The sequence below is a fragment of the Cnephaeus nilssonii genome (genome assembly GCF_951640355.1).
Source record: "Cnephaeus nilssonii genome assembly, chromosome: 24".
Lineage (NCBI taxonomy): Eukaryota > Metazoa > Chordata > Mammalia > Chiroptera > Vespertilionidae > Cnephaeus > Cnephaeus nilssonii.
In genome coordinates this window covers 12924726-12944076 of record NC_137095.1, presented here as the reverse complement: position 1 = coordinate 12944076, position 19351 = coordinate 12924726, and the positions used below count along the sequence as shown (strand labels likewise).

General features: G+C 53.3%; 1 protein-coding gene across 1 annotated transcript in view; it reads right to left on the bottom strand.

The window, feature by feature from the left end:
• AGBL1 (AGBL carboxypeptidase 1) overlaps positions 1-19351 on the bottom strand; it is a gene marked incomplete at its 3' end in the record, with an annotated part of 254689 nt that overhangs the window by 80060 nt on the left and 155278 nt on the right. The window contains exons 20-21 of the mRNA XM_079764228.1: positions 13364-13495; positions 11732-11908 (exon numbers count right to left, since the gene is read on the bottom strand). Coding sequence (XP_079620354.1) covers positions 11732-11908; positions 13364-13495 — 309 coding nt within the window. The remainder of the gene's footprint in view (positions 1-11731; positions 11909-13363; positions 13496-19351) is intronic.

Genomic DNA, 19351 nt, shown 5'->3' with positions numbered 1-19351 from the left:
TCTCTCTCCCTCTCCCTTCCTCTCTGAGATATATATATTTTTAAAGATGAAAACCTGATTGGTTGCTAAATGCCCACCAAAACGCCAGGGGTTTTCCAAATGTTTTGTGATTTATTTCCTTCCACCACTATTCTTATTGGCAACATTACCCCTAATTTATGATGAGGAAACTGAGGCTGAGCCAGAAAGAAGTAACTTGACTAAGCTCAGTGTAGTACCTGTGGATGTCGTCTTATTTGGAAGTAGCAGCTTTTCAGCTATAATGACGTTAAGGATCTCAGTAAGATATCATACCTGGTTTAGGGTGGGACCTAAATCCAATGACTGGTGTCCTTTTAAGAAGAGAACACTGAGCTGGTTTGGCTCAGTGGATAGAGCGTCGGCCTGCGGACTGAAGGGTCCCAGGTTCGATTCCGGGCAAGGGCATGTACCTTGGTTGTGGGCACATCCCCAGTAGGGGGCGTGCAGGAGGCAGCTGATGGATGTTTCTCCCTCATTGATGTTTCTAACTCTCTCTCTCCCTCTCCCTTCCTCTCTGTAAGAAATCAATAATATATATATATATATATATATATATATATATATATATATATATATATATATTTTTTAATTCCAATAAAAAAGCACCAAATATATACAGTTGGCCCCAGCCGGTTTGGTTCGGTGGATAGTGTCGGCCTGGGAACAGAAGGGTCCTGGGCTCGACTCCCGGTCAAAGGCACATGCCCGGGTGGTGGGCTCCATCTCCAGTAGGGGGCGTGCAGGAGGCAGCTGATCCATGCATGATTCCCAACCCGGGCATGTGCCCTGACTGGGAATCGAGCCCTGACCTCCTGGTTCATAGGTCGACGCTCGACCACCGAGCCACGCCTTCTATCTTAGAGCTTGTCACGGTCTGATCTCTGTCCCCTGCCGGCCTCTGTGGGCCAGGGTCTGGGAATGAAGTGGGGAAGGGGGGTGCCATATTCGGCCTCGGTGCACCCCACGGGACCACGCTTAGCAGCAGCGTGTAATTACCTATAAATAAAACAGGCGCAGAGGGAGATTTCCTCCCGCCTGTGAATTAACTACAAAGGTCACCCCACAATGTGATTCTCTCCCCAGGGAGCAGCAATGCCCAAAGCTAATGAAATCTGAACTTCACCATCTTCCCATGAAGTTTTCATTTTGTTCCAGGGGAGAGAGAGAGAGAGAGAGAGAGAGAGAGAGAGAGAGAGAGAGAGAGAGGAAAAGAAAAAAGAAAAGAGAAGAGAAGAGAAGAGAAGAGAAGAGAAGAGAAGAGAAGAGAAGAGGAGAGGAGAGACGACTGAGGCATGGAGGTAGGAAAGCAATGGGTGTCAATGATGAGACCATTTGGAGATGACCTTGGATTTCAAGACCGACAGGAAGTGCCATGGGGTTGTCCATACACTGAAGACAGATGTCACATCTACCTGAACAGCTATATCGAGTGCTTATTCCATGCTTGACGCTACAATGGACCACACACATCTCTTGGGCCTGGCATGGCACCTTGCTCCTAGCAGGCAGTCGATATGTATCAGCTTTTGAAAGAGTAACTACACCAATGAAGAGGTTTGAACTGGCCCGGGCAGGTGTGGCTCAGTGGTTGAGCATTGACCTATGAACCAGGACGTCACTGTTCGATTCCCGGTCAGGGCACATGCCTGGGGTTGCGGACTTCATCCCTAGTGTGGGGCATGCAGGAGGTAGTCGATCCATGATTCTCTCTCATCATGGATGTTTCTATCTCTCTCTCTCCCTCTCCTTTACTATCTCTGAAATCAGTAAAAATCTACCTAGTCTACCTAATCAAAGAGTAACATGCTAATTGACCATACCTTCGTGATGCCCACCAGCCAATCAGGACTGAGTATGTAAATTAACCCAACAAAGATGGCAGGTTAATTTGCATGCGCAGGCACCGAGCGGCCGGGGGCGGGGCAGGACGCTTGTGTCATCGCCATGGCGACGACTCAGGCATTCCGCACCACCCCCGGCCACTCCAGGCCCCTGAGCATCGTAGGAAGGCGGAAAGGCGCCTCCGGCCAGAGTGAAGACAATGCCGGCAGCCAGGGAAAGGAGGGCCCATTCTGGCACGAATCTTCATGCACTGGGCTTCTAGTCTATCTATATATACTTTTCTTGAATTCAGAGAGGAAGGGAGAGGGAGAGAGAGAAAGAAGCATCCATGGTGAGAGAGAATGGTCGATCGGCTGCCTCCTGCACGTCCTCTCCTGGGGATGGAGCCCGCAACCTGGGCATGTGCCCTGACCGGGGAATCGAACCGTGACCTCCTGGATCCTAGGTCGACGCTCAGCCACTGACCCACACCGGCCGGGCCAACATGAACTTTTTAGCACCTTCTGCAAAATGAAAACCAGGCCTCAACCGGGGACCAGGCAAACCAACATCTTCACGTCACCGGCAATTTCTGCATTCCGACTGATGCCGGGCAGGGATCAGGGACATCAAACGTTTGACAAGGCAAGGCGGTTTGAAATAGAGAGCCGCTAGCGTCCCAGCCCCCGTGTGCTCCATCCGCTCCAAACAGGTTTCCCCCTCCGACGTGGAAGTTAATGCGTTGTGTCCGCGCCGTATCAAAGGGTGCCTTTTAGCTGCTACGCACACGTGCTCCACAAACCCACAGGGAATAAACAGGATTTAATAAGAAAGAGACGTAAGACATCAAAAGGCAAATCGTGCCGACTTCTTAAAGGAAAACGTAAAGGAAAACGGGAGGCTCTTTCTTTGGCTCGTTAAATGGGTCACCAGCAAGACACAAATCCTGCCGCGTCCCCTTGGTCACGAGACGGACTTTCCTTTGCCAGGAGAGGCGCGCGGCTCCGAGCTTAAAGCACGGCAGCGTGCTTCCTTTCAAGCAATGCTGTTCGCTGTCCTCCACCTCCACATCTGTTCTTCGACATAAACGTATTATCGCCCTGACCGGTGTGGCCCAGTGGATGGAGCGTCGGCCTGTGGACTGAAGGGTCCCAGGTTCGATTCCCGTCAAGGGCATGTGCCTGGGTTGTGGGCACATCCCCGGTAGGGGGCGTGCAGGAGGAGGCAGCTGATCGATGTTTCTCTCTCATCGATGTTTCTAATTCTCTATCCCTCTCCCTTCCTCTCTGTAAAAAAATCAATAAAATATGTTGTGGTTGTTTTTTTTTTTAAAAAAAGAATGCGTAACATAAATCAATTCCAAAGGAAAAAGAAAAGGCCAACACAGTGTCATTTAGGATAGGCGACGGAGACCAGGACGGAAAAGTATAAATACAGATGCAATTAGAACCTACACAGTTACAGTGCTTAACGGGATACTTGCCCCCGGGTTGCACGCCAGCTCAAATGCAAATGAAACCAACTTCAGGGGCATGATCTGCATCGTCTTTCCTGAGAAACTACCGCAGATTATTAGGGGAAGAACACACGACGCTATGGCCGAGGACACAACACGAGGCTAGTTATTCCCTTTGTAACTCGGGCTCAGAGACGATGCAAAAAAAAAAAAAAAAAGTCATTGCAGCCTTAAGCCAATCTCCATTTCCTTTCCATCATTACTCCAAAATACGTCTTTTTCTTTTTCTCGCAGCCATTAGTCATGCATCAGCACCTCGCAAGAGTCCTTCTGAGTCACAGACTCCTCGCCTGGAAGGAGACACCAGAGTTCATCTATTCCAACCTCCCATTCAAAGCGCGGATATTACACAGCGGCCCCAGCGTATTCCTGCGATGCTCACCGTCGCTTCAACGCGTTCCAAAGCAGGACACTCCCTACATTTTCAAGGCAGTCTGCTCCACGTGCATAGCTCTGGTTCAGACCAAATTCATCCTCACCCTGACACTCAACAAGGAGTCATCCTTCTCCTGCCTCTCGGGCGGCGAAATCCAAGTAGCATTTTTATATTTAAACTAGAGGCCCGGTGCATGAAGATTCGTGGACGGGAGGGTGGGGTTCCCTCAGCCTGCCTGCACCCTCTCCAATCCGGGACCCCTTGGGGGATGTCCAACTGCCGGTTTAGGCCCGATCCCCGGGATCAGGCCTAAACCGGCAGTCGGACATCCCTCTCACAATCCTGGACCGCTGGGTCCTAATTGCTCACCTGCCTGCCTGCCTGATCGCCCCTCACTGCCCACCCCTGCTGGCCTGGTTGCCCTCAACTGCACCCCCCCGCCGGCCTGGTCACCCCACACAGCCTGCTGGTTCAGTTGTTTGGTCGTCCCTCACTAACCCCCCTGCCGGCCTGGTCGTAGGCAGCCATCTCTGTGAGAGCGTGAGGGTCAATTTGCATATTACTTCTTTATTAGATAGGATATGAGGAGCAGGTCTCCACACGTCATCTCACCGTAGTATTCCTGGGAGAGAGGCTGCCGTGTTGTACATCGGCCCCTTGCTTATGAGAACGGTCAGGGCAGTGTTCCAAAGAGCGGGAGGCATGCCCGTAGAAATAAACACTGCGAAAGACGCATCCCTAACCCGGGCAGGGGTCGCTAAGGATGCGACCTGTGCCCCAATGAAGCATCCGCCATCCTCTCGTGGATGGGCACGGTGACATACTCCCACGGCTCTCCAGTTCTCCTGAGCGAGTCAGGTGGCACCTGTGTCGTTGCTAACACTGTTTCTGTACTTGGCTCAAACAGGCCAAGTTCAAGGGGCTGTACGTCCCATGAAGGCGACCGAGACCTACAGGGTTGACCCCAAGCCTCTGGGTTTTGTATTCTTGGCAATTGGGGTTCCTGCGTCCAAACATCTTATAGGAAATGTATTTTTTTTTTTTAAAGATTTGATTGATTTCGGAGAGAGGAGAGGGAGAGGGAGAGAGAAAGAGAAACATCGATGCCAGAGAGAATCATGCATCGGCTGCCTCCTGCACACCTCCTACTGGGAGTAAAGCTCATCATCTGGGCATGTTGCCCTGGCTGGGAATCGAACCCTGACCTCCAGTTCATGGGCCGATGCTCAACCATACCAGCTGGGCTTACAGGAACTAATTCATTGTTGGTTTGTCACACGGGTAATAACATGGGTCTGCTGAGGTCCATCCGGAGTGTTAAATGCCCAGCCCGTTTGGCTCCGTGGACTATGGCTCTGCCAGTAAGCACGTCAAAGCCCTAAATATTTTTTTCAGCCACCTTGTACTTGAGTGATCTCTTTCTTCTTTCAACCAAGCGCACGCAGCGCTCGCCAATTATTCATATTAAGTTCCCTCTTTTGATATTTTGCCCAGGATTACATTTTGCTAAGATCTTTTTTAGACACAAATTGGCCATGTAACATAATAACGGCTTGTCCCGGCTTCACGACACACCTGAAAATTCCATCAACACAAGGCCACGTGGTGTGTAGTTAAGGAGCACGGATTTAGTGCTCGGATTCTAATTAGAACGCGGCTTACATTCTAATCCCACCACAGACCAGTTGTGTAGCATCTGGAATGCCCCTTACATGTTTCCCCATCTTGCTTTTTTTTTAATGTATTTTTATTGATTTCAGAGAGGGAGAGAGAAACATCAATGATGAAAGAGAATCGTTGATGGGCTGCCTCCTGCACGCCCCCTCCTGGGAATCGAGCCTGCAACCCGGGCATGTGCCCTGACCAGGAACCGAACCCATGACCTCCTGGTTCATAGGCTGACACTTGACCACGGAGCCACCCCGTCCTGAGCCCACCTTGCTTTTCACATCAGTAGGCTGGGTATAACAATAACTTAGGGCAGTGGTCGGCAAACTCATGAGTCAACAGAGCCAAATATCAACAGGACAACGATTGGAATTTCTTTTGAGAGCCAAATTTTTTAAACGTAAACTTCTTCTAACACCACTTCTTCAAAATAGACTCCCCCAGGCCGTGGTATTTTGTGGAAGAGCCACACTCAAGGGGCCAAAGAGCCACATGTGGCTCGCGAGCCGCAGTTTGCCGACCACTGACTTAGGGAGATGACAGTGAAGATGAGAAGTGAGTCGTGTTCTGTGTCAGACACTATACTAGATGCTTTATATAGACATATGCTCAGAAAGGTACACTCATCATCCCTACCCCCTTTCTGATGACTACACTAAAGTTTAAAAAGAATAAACAATTCACCTAAAACATAGTTGGTAAATGACGGAAGTTGCTTACAAAAATGCTACAGGCTGCCCGGCCGGCGTGGCTCAGTGGTTGAGGGTCGACCTAGGAACCAGGAGGTCACGGTTCGATTCCCGGTCAGGGCACATGCCCAGGTTGTGGGCTCCATCCCCAGTGTGAGGCGTGCAAGAGGCAGCCAACCCCTGATTCTCTCTCATCATTGATGTTTCTCTCTCTCTCCCTCTCCCTTCCTCTCTGAAATCAATAAAATATATATTTTAAAAAAAGAAAGAATGAATGAAGAACGAATTTGACCCAATAGATGGACTTTGCAACGTGCTTTGAGTTCTCGATATAACAACCCTAGTCCCAAACTTCAGCTTAACACAAAGTACAGCCCCCTAATCAACAGGTTGTCTAATTAATAACATGATTACACATTTATATGAAAATATCCAATGCCTTGCCTCCTAACCACAGGGTTCAATGTCTTCTGAAAAAGAGTCTCTTCTCATTTGCATTCAGGGAGCACGGACAGAGAGAGAGAGAATTGCTGCTTAGTTTTAAAAATAGAAATCTTGGATGCTGCTCCAGTGGAGTGCAGGCATGGCAGAGAATATTAAAACACTGACTGGAGTCCGGCCGGCGTGGGTTGAGCATTGACCAACTTATGAACTAGGAGGTCACTGGTTCGATTCCCGGTCAAGGCACATGCCTGGGTTGTGAGCTCCATCCCCAGGAGGGGGCGTGTAGGAGGCAGCCGATCCATGATTCTCTCTCATCATCGATGTTTCTCTCTCTCTCTCTCCCTTCCTCTTTGAAATCAATAAAAATATATTTAAAAAAAACAAAAAAACATTGGCTGGCGGAATGGAACCATCACAGTCAAGGAAGGGACTGGGGTCTGTGATGTGGGGTCCACTCCATTTCAAAGAGCGAGAACAAGCCCTGGCTGGTGTGGCTCAGTGGATAGAGCATCGGCCTGCAGACTGAAGGGTCCCGGGTTCGATTCCGGTCAAGGGCGCGTACCTTGGTTGCAGCCTCCTGGCCCCGGCTTGGGGCATGCGCAGGAGGCAACCAACTGATGTGTCTCTCTCACCTCGGTGTTTCTCTCTGTCTCTCCCTTTCCCTTCCTCTCTCTCTAAAAATCAATGGGGAAAAAATATCCTCGGGTGAGGATTTAAAAAAAATAATGAAATAAAATTCACGGCTGCCCGAACCCTCTCCGTCAAGGCCCCGGCTGGCAGCCTTCGAACCTCTCTGCCTCCCGGTGTTTATGGAATTCCTTCTAATAGCCCAGGGGTTCTCAACCTTCCTGATGCCGCGACCCTTTCATACAGTTCCTCGTGTGGTGGTGACCCCCAACCATAACATTATTTTCCGTTGCTACTTCAGAACTGTAATTTGGCTACTGTTATGAATCGTCATGTGAATATCTGTGTTTTCCGATGGTCTTAGGCGACCCCTGTGAAAGGGTCATTCGACCCCCAAAGGCGTCGCAACCCACAGGTTGAGAACCGCCGTCATCGCCCATCGTAACACTGACGGACATTATGGGATGGAGGGCTGCAGGCTGGAGACCGTATTTCAGCAGCCCATTTCGCCCGCAGTGAGTTCATCAGGGGCTCATCATGGGCTTTGAAACCATATACAAAGAGGATTACACACACACACACACACACACACACACACACACACACACACTTGTCAGACCACAATAAGAAAGGAAAGGGGATTGACCTGGACGGGTCCAAGAGTGGGCCACACCGAAAGGGTACATCAGGCCCTGGATTTCATTTCTGCATCGACACAGAGACGGAGTGACGTTCCGACGAGAAAACAAGCTTTGGGAAGGCGCCCCATTCTCTAAGCCCCGGCGAAGGGGAGGCAGCAGAGAACAGGAGTGTGGGGGGCGGGCGCCGGGGGAGAGACAAACGCAGCTGGCATGAAAATGTTAGCTCGGCCGGGCCGGGGTGGCTCAGTGGCTGAGCGCCAGCTGAGTCCCGGCCTCCTGTCCGTCCTCGGAGTGAGGCCCGCTCTGCCATCCCACACGTGAGCGGCGTTGCCATAAGCACGTCGGCGTTGCCATAAGCGTGTCGGCAGCCTCGTGGGGTGGGGCTCACTCCCGTTACCTTTCTAAGCCACACGCGCCCCCCCCCCACCCCGAGGCCCAGACACATGCCTTTGTATGTGCCAACACACCACGCGTGGGACCCGGGATCACACGCACTCGGTGTGTTGAAGCCCACGGCTGTCCAGACAGACTAGACGCCCCTGAAAAATGAGCCCCCCAAAGAACACATCATTCCGTTTTCCCCGCCATCCACGGCCTCGGTAGTTTGGGGTCAGTCCCTAAAACAGTGATGGGCAACCTTTTGAGCTTGGTGTGTCAAACTTCGCCAAAAAATTGAGCATAACTTGGGTCGTGTGTCACTTTGAGGAAAAAACTAACTCCAAGACTCTAGTCGCAAATGTTTCATCCTCGGCATGCGGCCGCGTGTCATCAGAAATGGCTACGCGTGTCAGTGCTGACACGCGTGTCATAGGTTCGCCATCACTGCCCTAAAAGCTCAGGTAAATCTCTCCGTGGGTGAGACTTCCATAGCAAATACAAATGATGGGTCTAAGTATAGAAGCTAGCAGGAGAGACCATGCCCCCCCAAAAAAAGCAAAAGCAGGAGGAAAAAAAAAAATTTTTTTTAAATTAGCCAACGATAGACTGGAAAACAGAAGAGAAAATAGATGCATCATAACGACTGGAAGGTGACAGCGGGTGTGCTTGAATGCAGTTCCAACGTACACGTCGCCGGACGAAACAGTATTCCCTTTCCATACGCACCGGTCAGGTACTGCAGCGTGCTGTGGGGAGAAATGACTGGAATGGCTTGAGAGCCGCGTCCACCGAGAAACGGCAAACATATGTATTTGCTTGGGAAGGAAGGCTCTACGTATAACGACACCTCGCGGGCGCAGTGACCTGCCCGCCGGCGTTTGGATCAACGGCGACGCTAACCAAGGAAAGGAGAGAGGACCTCAGGATAATAAACTCGGGGCCCAGCCGGGACCCCGCTTCTCCACGCACGAAAGCCGTTCCCAATCTGGGCAGCACGGAGATGGCCACAGGGCTTCCGAGCGCGCCTAGACCTCACGCTCTCCCTCCCGCAAAAATCACCCGGATACCCAACTCTGGGCTGGCTTCCTTCCTTCCTTCCCGGGATGGGGTGCCCTCCCTCTCCCTCCCCCCGCAAATGTGAGCTTACTCAGCATCGTCTTGCTCCCCGTCTGCATGGCTGCTCAGTGACTCAAGGTTTGGAAGGACAGAAAGACAGAGCGAGGGAGAAAGCCAACCCGTATTGGAGGTGTTGGATATCGAGAAGGCGCTTGTGAAAAGCGAAACGGGGTCTTGAACCAGGGGAGCTCCCTGGAGCCAGTCCCTTTTGGGGGGAGGGGGGCAGGGAGGGAACGTCCCAGGGCAAATGCTGAGCTGTCCCCTTGGGCAAAAGCCTCTTTTTGTCATTCCCAACAGCCTCTCGCTCTCGCTGGCAGGGTGGATGGGAGGCAGAGAGTCCCTGAGGGCCTGAACGTAAGAGGCATTTCCTTCTCGAACGGCAACTGCAAAGGATGCGAGTTTCCAGCTGGCTTAGGGTGAATGGCACTCACACTTAGGGGACTGGACGCTGGGAGCCGGAGTTGGTGCGCGGAGAAATAGAGTCGGTGAAAGTCTCCAGTCCAACGAGTCTGTGACGGGTACAGGGAGTTTTCTTTTATTTATTGACTAGAGGCCCAGCGCGTGAAATTGCGTGCGGAAGCCTGCCGCTGCTCGCTGCTCCACCCACCCGGCCGCCACCCCACCATGCTCGCAGCCCCACATACCCACTCGCCGTGCTTGCTGTCCTGCCCGCCCACTGCCCACCCGCCTTGCTGTGATCGGAGCCTGTAGGCCGTGGGGGAGGGACTGAGGGGTGCTCAATGCCCCTCATGGTGACCAATCACTTGGTCATCACGACACTGGCTTTTTATATATATATAGATTTTTTTAAAAATAGAGTCTTACTGATCTCAGAGAGGAAGGGAGAGGGACAGAGAGACAGAAACATCAATGATGAGAGAGAATCATGGGCCGGCTGCCTCCTGGACGCCCCACGTCAGGGGGGAAGGAATGGAGCCCACGACCCAGGCATGTGCCCCGACCAGGAATCGAACCGTGACCTCCTGGGTCCTAGGTCGACACTCAACCACTGAGCCACACCGGCCGGACATGGCATTGTCTTTCAAACAAGGAACTGGCCTCCTTCCGTCGAGAGGCAGCCAGCCAGGGAGACGCAAGCCGATGTCCTGACCGTCTTAGAGACGCAATATTCCCGGCTGATTGTTTTCCAGTCCTATGGGTATTAAATATCAAGAGCGTGAACAGATTCCTGACCACGTACCCTCCAAGGACACTCAGATGGGCATTTCCTGTGGAACCTTCTGGAAGCACAGAGGCAAGCCGCTACAGGCCCTGCCGGGACGTTGAAGGGGGAGGTCTTTGGACACCCAGGCCCACACCCCTCCAACGACCCCCTCCTCCCTCTTCCTTCTTCTCCTGCATCCCCAAGAGTGTGGGTAAGGACGGACTCATTCCGGGGACCGCTTCAGCCGAGTAATGGATTCATCAAGCAGCAAAGTCTTCCGAGCAACGGGTCAGACGCGCTGGCCGCTGCACAGAAGGAAAGACTCCGAGCGGGCGGCTCGGTAGCTCTGTGTCGAACACGCTCGCTGGCCAGGTGCAGAGTGAGATCATGTTCATCACCTGTCACTCCCCGGCGCGCCCCCCTCGCCCCTCCCCCCGGATAGCTCACAGATCTCTACAAGCCCCGGCGTGTGTTGGTGCCAAGTGTCTCCGGGCTGTTCCAGGAAGAGCGTGGGAGCCAACGCCGCCGTGAGCTTGAACGCTGGCGGATCCCAGGTCTTCTCGGGGTCGAGTGGAAGTCAGCAAGGAGCCCTTCGTCCGTTTGCCTAACACGTTCCAAAAAGGTCTATCCTGCCACGGCTTCCCCTTATTTATGCGCCTCTCGTGGCGGTTGGGGAGGGCGGCGGGAACAGCCCGTCTCCAGCTGCTCATGCAGTTCATGGGGCTGCAGGGGGAAGTGATTTATACCAGCCCTTCTCCTCCACACAAGCGCCTGAGTCCCACGGCCACTCGGCTCGGGGAGCCGCACGCCCGCGCCCACACCCCCGGGTGCCCCGGTGACAGCAAGATAACAGACGGAGCCGCTGACGGAACGGAGACGAGCACGGGAGATAGAGAAACACGGCACATATTTTCATCGGCAACGTCTACGCCGTGGACCGCCGCCCTCGCCTTGGGGATGCACAGGGGACGCGTCAGTCTGCTCTACTCGTTGTAAAATGCTCCCAGGCCCGTCGCGGGACGGGGCGGCGGCTCCGTCAGAGCTGGGGTGCGTGTCCCGGGAGACACCCCCTGCCGCTTGCTGGCCAGGGCAGAGGACGGACAAGCGAGATTGGCACAAAGAGCTTCCAGGATCGGTGCTGCTATGCTGCCCATGAGAGCAGTCTTTGAGCTAGTTTTGCAAAATCAGGGAGCGGGGCCAGAGAGCCCCCCTCCATTAGAGTGCACCTCTGCGGGCCAGAACGCGTGGGCACCCCGCGGCCCCACCTACCTGGTAGGGGCCCTGGTTGCAGCCGCAGTAGCTACTCTCCATGGTGTAGCTCCTGGCCACCCCCATCTCTCTCCACACCACGACCCGGGCGGTGGACGCGCGAGACTTCTCTACCAGGAAGCTGCAGCTGCTCATGGTGAAGGCGGGCGCGAGCTGATCCAGGATCCTGGGGAGCGTCTACAGTAAAAAAAAATAAAAGTAATAAAAATCAATTGCAATGAGCTGCAGGTGATTGGGTGGAGGCATAATATACGTAATAAATGCTGCTGCAAACCTCGTATCCACCCAAGAAATGGACACCATTTTTTTTCTAACTGATGTCAGAGAGGAAGGGAGAGGGAGAGAAAGAGAAACATCCATGATGAGAGAGAATCATGGATGAGTTGCCTCCTGCACGCCCTCTGATGGGGATGGAGCCTACAAGCTGGGCATGTGCCCTTGACCAGAATCGAACCCGGGACCCTTCAGTCTGCAGGCCGACGCTCTATCCACTGAGCCACACCAGCCAGGGCTGGACACCATTTTTAAAGTCATTTTAAAGATGAGACATCGGAGGCTTGGAGCGTCTTCTGTCTTTTCTTCGTCTAACCAAAGGATGGTCATGTTTGCTAACTATTTCAAGAAGCCAAATGTGGGTGCGTGTGGATTCTCTACTGTTTGTACATTTTCTGTTGTATCGATTTCTTTTGGGCTTTTTTTTTCTCTCTCTCTTTCTATCAAGATAGGCCACTTCAGCTCTAGCCAGTTTGGCTCAGTGGATAGAGCATCGGCCGTCAGACAGAAGGGTCCCGGGTTCGAGTCCGGTCAAAGGCACATGCCGGGGTTGCAGGCTCGATCCCCAGTGTGGGGCATGCAAGAGGCAACTGATCCATGATTCTCTCTCATCCCTGATGTTTCTATCTCTCTCTCTCTCTACTTCTCCCTTCCTCTCTGAAGTCAATCTACACTAATAAAAGAGAAAGATGCAAATGGACCGTCACTTCACAACGCCCACCTGCCAATCGGGAGTATGCAAATTAACCCGACTAAGATGACAGGTTAATTCGCATATGCAGGCACGGAGTGACTGGGGGCGGGGCAGCCACTTGCACACGTGCCGGCACCAAGCGGCCTGGGTCCCGGGATTGGGCGTCCTTGGGACACAGGCCGCTCTGAGCCTGTAGGCCTGGAACGGTCAGGGTCCCAGAACAACCCCTGGTCACTCCGGGCCTACGTGCACAGGCACGGAGCAGCTGGGCGGGGCAGGAACATCCCCGGGACCCAGGTGCGCCGAGCCAGTGCGAGTGCAAGCGGCTGGGGGCAGGGTGGGAACATCCCCTGCAGCGAGCGAGCAGACAGCAGACTGCAGGGAACTGCTTGCCCTTGGCTGTGTCAGTGAGGGCCAAGCAGGCCCCCACAGAGAGCAGACACCAGGGCCTGCTGTGGCATCAAGCAGGCAGGTCTGCAGAGAGCAGAGAACCACGGGGAGCAGGCCTAAGCCATCAGTAGGACATCCCCTGAGGGCTCCCAAATTGGAGAGGGTGCAGGTCGAGCTGAGGGATCCCCCGCCCCCCTGCACGAATTCGTGCACCAGGCTTCTAGTAAAAAATAAATTTTTTTAAAAAAAAGAACCACAGGCCACTTCAAACCTACCCTGTAGCTGACATCTTCCGAGACAGCGGGCGCGCCCAGGGCGGACTCGGCTTGCCACAAGGTCTCCTTGATGCTGCAGCCGTAGACAAACACGTTCTTCTTCTGGGAATGGCCATGAAAATCACAGAAGACCTACAACGGCCAAGCAAAGGGAAGCGTAAATCCCGGGCACGTCTACCGGTTTCTTAAAAGTTTACCGCGTCAGCTTCCTCCGGCAGAACCTGTGGAGGTGGCAGCAAACCCGGCCATGTTAAAATCACTGGTGACGCCCGTCCGTCAGCGTTGTATTGGTCAAGTTCGTGGGGGGAACGTTAGATTGGAGGGGGTTTAGCACTGAAGAGGATGTGACGGAAGACACTTGTGGCAGGAGAGGAGGCGGGGTTAAACCTAGAAGAGGGAGTAGGAACAAAAGCTTTTTTAAAAAAAAATTATGAGCCCTGAATGGTGTGGCTCAGTGGCTAGAGCGTCGGCCTGCGGACTGAAGCGTCCCAGGTTCGATTCCGGTCAAGGGCATGTACCTTGGTTGCGGGCACATCCCCAGTGGCGGGTGTGCTGGAGGTAGCTGATCGATGTTTCTCTCTCATCGATGTTTCTAACTCTCTATCCCTCTCCCTTCCTCTCTGTAAAAAATCAATAAAATATATATTTTTAAAAAATTATGAGAGCCCGGCTGTCATGGCTCAGTGATTGAATGTAGACCTATGAACCAGGAGGTCACAGTTCGATTCCCGGTCAGGGCACATGCCCGGTTGCAGGCTCCATCCCCAGTAGGGGGCGTGCAGGAGGCAGCCGGTCCATGATTCTCTCTCGTCCTTGATGTTTCTGTCCCTCTCTCCAAAATAAAAACCAAAAACAAACAAACAAACAAAAACACACATAAAAATAGTTGTTCGAGGAATAATTCCCCACCAGCCTTCCTCTCTTACCCCTAAGTTCCTCTCCACGAATTGAACACCTACCATTCATGGCAAAAGTGGGCAAGCAAATCAAGGCTGTTTCTTAGCAACCGATTTCTCCAGGAAGCTGGAAGCTAGGCCCGTCTGCTGACAGGTGCTCCTTGAAGGCTGAACTCAAACGGGGAAAAAAAAGAGGTTTTTGTGTGTGTGTTTCCCCGTCCTCACAGATGCTGAGAGCCGCGATAAATGACAAATGACAGGCCTATTTGCCCGCGGGAGAGACCGTTTGCTCTGCCCTGGTAGTTCTAGCCGCCTCCGGAGAGGGGCACGCGGTTCTGCGTGCGGATCAAATGACAATCTCCCCTAGAACAAGAGCTTGTTAATTATAGCAAACATGTGTTCCTCTAACGTGGTCGGGGGCAATTACAAGACACGTTACCAAGTTATTTCCGGGGAGAAAGCTTCTTTTTCTTTCCCACTGGAAGGTGGAGCACACATTTCCTTCCTGTAAAACTCTGTGCCGGGGACACCGGACGTGGGCAGTCCAATACCCACAGGGCAGTGGTCGGCAAACTCATGAGTCCACGGAGCCCAATATCAACAGCACAACGACGGAAATTTCTTTGGAGAGCCAGATTTTTTTTTAAACTTAAACTCCTTCGAACGCCACTTCTTCAACATAGACTCGCCCAGGCCGTGGTATTTTGTGGAAGAGCCACACTCAAGGGGCCAAAGAGCCGCATGTGGCTCGCGAGCCACAGTTTGCTGACCACGGCCACAGGTGACCCAATGATCTTCGGTGGCTCATTCATCAGTTGGTCCAACAAATATATTTTTTAAATATACTTTTTATGGACTTCGGAGAGGAAGGGGGAGGGAGAGAGAGAGAAAGAGAAATATCAATGATGGAGAGAATCATGGGTCGGCTGCCTCCTGCACGCCCCACACTGGGGATCCAGCCCGCCACCTGGGCATGTGCCCTGACCGAGAATCGAACCGTGACCTCCTGGTTCATAGGTCGATGCTCAATCACTGAGCCATGCTGGCTGGGCAGTTCAACAAATATTTATTGTATCCCTGTTGTGTGGCAGAAAAAAATTAAAATTGGAATATAACATATTTCTGCCCTTGATACTAATGGCAACAATAGTTACTGGTACTTGATTGAAGATTTGGGATACTGTCTTTACTATGCTAAAAACTCAATCCAGATCATCTATATAGAAGTGGGTGCTGCACGTATCCCCAGGTAGCAGCTGAGAAAAACCGAATTTCAGACCAAACCCACCACTTGCCCGGGTTTGCGCTGCTATTAAGGATGTTCGTGAACCTCTGAACCCCCGTTGGCTGGCATCCGGCATCCATGTTTTCAAGCGTTTGTCGTTTGGCTGGGATAGGTCCCCCCAGTCAAGGAATCATGGTTTTGCGGTGAGCGGAGCGTGGCGGTGGGGATCAGCATGGGGTTCTCTGGGAACTAAAGGGGAGCAGGCCGCCCAGGTCGAAGAGCCCCATTCACAGTGCACTCCACATGCATGGCAGCTGAGAGGCGTGGGGTGCCGGGAGGGAGGGGGGGCTCTCCTAGACCTAGACCAGTGCTGCCGTGTGAGAGCTCTCCACGCCCCTGGAAAACGAGGCAGACACCGCTCTGGCTCTGAGGACCTGCAGCCCTGCAGAACGGGACAGTAAAGTGGAAGGAACACGGCCCTGGCCGGTGTTGCTCAGTGGGTAGAGCGTCCGCCCACGGACTGAAGGGTCTCAGGTTTGATTCCCGTCCAGGGCACATGCCCGGGTTGCAGGCTCCATCCCCAGTGTGGGGCCTGCAGGAGGCAGCCGATCGAGGATGTTTCTTTCTCATCGATGTTTCCACCTCTCTCTCTCTCTCCCTTCTTCTCCCTCTGAAAATCAATAAAAACATATTTTAAAAAGAAAGAAAGAAAGAAAGAAAGAAAGAAAGGAAGGAAGGAAGGAAGGAAGGAAGGAAGGAAGGAAGGAAGGAAGGAAGAAAGAAAGAAAGAAAGAAAGAAAGAAAGAAAGAAAGAAAGAAAGAAAGAAAGAAAGAAAGAAAGAAAGAACGTTTGCTGAGGGAGAAAGGAAGTCAACTCTACAAGCACTGGAGACTACGTAGATGCCCGGGCCCCCGGTGAAGGGTCACACCGGGATTTCGGGATTAAGCGAATAGACACTATGACTGCGCGTTTCCCCCAAGGCCAGGAGCACAGGAAGTGGGGGGAGGGGGTGGGGGACTTAAAACCTCCATTTAATTTCTATTGTCTTTGATAGATCCTCCCTTCCCCCAACTGATGGACAGAGTATGATGTAACCTGCACCTGCGGCCTGGACATACCTGAGCACCTAACCAGGCACCTTATATGGACTGTACATTGAACCACCAATCAGCACCTGCCAAATACCCTAAGCCAGGGATCAGCAAACTGCGGCTTGAGAGCCACAGGCGGCTCTTCGGCCCCTTGAGTGTGGCTCTTCCACAAAATGCCACGGCCTGGGCGACTCTATGTTGAAGAAGTGGCGTTAGAAGACGTTTAAGTTTAAAAAATGTGTCTCTCCAAAGAAATTTCAATCGTTGTCCTGTTGATATTTGGCTCTGCGGACTAATGAGTTTGCTGACCACTGCCCTAAGCCCTTGATTCCTAAGTACCTAAGTGCCTAATCATGTGCCATATATGAAGCCACCAATCGGCGCGTGCCGAGTACACTAAGCCCCATCCCTTCCCATTCCTCCCCTCAAAAGGCGTGTTCACCCCTCACATGTTGCTGCTCCCCCCCCCCTTGCAGGACAGCCGGGCAGGGGTCCTTCTCCTCTAATAAAGCCTGTAGTCCGGGTTTTCGGCCCTCTGTCTCATCTTTCAGTCTTTCAGCTGGCGTGGTTAGGTCTGGCCCCGCTCCCCCCGCCCCCGTCCCCCCGAGACCACCCTGCTTGCCCCGTGTCCCTATCTTTCTTGGCAAACGCGCACCACGGAGTGGATTGCCTTGCCATCCTGAAATCAGGCTCTGACGCATCTCCCTGTACCCTTCCCGGTGAATTCTTGTCGCAGCCAAATTCAAGGTTAATTTCATTCACGTAAACGTGAGCTCCATCCATCCCTTCCGCAGCCCCATTGCTATGCTCCTCACGTGCCCGCCCATCTCTTCCCCACCCCCCATTCCTGGGTCTCATTCCCCTTCCCCTGTGAGCTAACGGGGACCCCTTGTTCAAGAGGTTCCCCCCCCCTCCTTCCCACACACACCTCCCCTGGCTGTGCTGATCTGCAGGGCGCCCCCCCCCCCCCACCCCTGTTCACCGCTCAACCCCCCAGCTCGAAGCGGCTGCGTTCCCCACCCCTGACATCTGGGTCTGGTTCCTGCTGCTGGGCTGGAAGGCATCTGCATTATTTATGCCAGCGCCACAGGAAAATGAGGGCGGCCGGGCTGGAGCCGGGGAGAGGGGAATTCTGGGGAATGTGCTGGGAACTCAAGGCAGCCGCCGCCGCCAGGCCGCCCATTAAACCAAGCGAGGCTCCCCAAGGCCCTGGAGATGCCGGCGGGTGCACCTACATGCAGTCAAGGCTGAGGGCCCGGCTGGCGTGGCTCCGTGGTTGAGCGTGGACCTATGAACCAGGAGGTCAGGGTTCGATTCTAGGACCGGGCACATGCCTGGGGTTGCGGGCTCTGTCCCCAGTAAGGGGGCATGCAGGAGGCAGCCGATCCATGATTCTCTCTCATCATTGGTGTTTCTATCTCTCTCTCCCTCTCCCTTCCTCTCGATGGATGGGTGGATGGGTGGGTGGGTGGATGGCTAGATGGGTGGGTGGGTTGGTGGGTGGGTGGATGGCTAGATGGGTGGGTGAATGGATAGATGGGTGGGTGGATGGATGGATAGATGGGTGGTGGGTGGATGGGTAGATAGGTGGGTGGGTGGATGGATAGATGGGTGGTGGGTGGGTGGGTAGATGGGTGGGTGGGTGGGTGAATGGGTGGGTGGGTGGATGGATAGATGGGTGGGTGGGTGGGTAGATGGATGGGTGAAAGAACATGTGACGATTGCCTTATTGCTCATAAACTGAATGACTTGTCTGGTCCTTAGCAACCCCCATCGGTATCAGTGTCCTGCCTCCTTTCACTGTCTCACATTCTCATTGGTTCCGGGAGTTTGTGTGATAGTACCCGCCAATGGGGAATGCCTGAGCACCTCTAGACCAGGTGGAAGCCCAAGCTACCAGACGTAGCTTCCCAACGCTTCAGGAATGTTTGCATCAGGGTCAGAGGCACCGTTCATCTGCAGCCAGGCAGCCCTAGAGCCAGCTTTTTTGCTTGTTTTGTTAATCCTTACTCGAGAATTTTTTTTATTATATACTAGAGGCCTGATGCACGGATTCGTGCACCCGTGGGGTCCCTCAGCCTGGCCTGTGCCCTCTCGCAATCCAGGACCCCTCGGGGGATGTTGGATTGCGGGTTTCGGCCTGGTCCCCATTGGCCAGGCCGAGGGACCCCACCGGTGCACGAATCCGTGCACCGGGCCTCTAGTGTGTGCATGTAAGATCTTTGGTTAATCTCTTCCTGCCCTCCCCCTCCCCCTTCCTTCTGAGATTCATCAGTCTGTTCCATGTTTCCATGCCTGTGCGTTGAGTGTCTGCCCCCTGGTGGTCAGTGTGAGTCATAGCTATGGTCAAACGGTCCAATGGCCCCTTAGGCTTTTATGTATATAGAATTTTTATTGATTTTTAGAGAGGAAGGGAAAGGGAGAGAGGAAATAGAATCATCAGTGAGGAGAGAGAATCATCGATTGGCTGCCTCCTGCACGCCCCCTACCGGGGATCCAGCAGCAACCCAGGCACGTGCCCTTGACCTGAACCGAACCTGGGACCCTTCAGTCCGCAGGCCGATGCTCTATCCACGGAGCCACCCAGGGAGGGCCCAAGAGTCAACCTTGAGGCTGTGGGAATCTTCCAGGCACTGAGTGAGGGGCGGTGGGCGGCCGGCCGTCAGCAGGAAGCGGGTTAAGTACAGCCTCCCAGGTGACCAGGAGGGGACGCTGAGCCCAGCAGAACCACGCGAGCAGCACGGAGCACCAGCTGTGCCGCACCCGCCTCTCAGA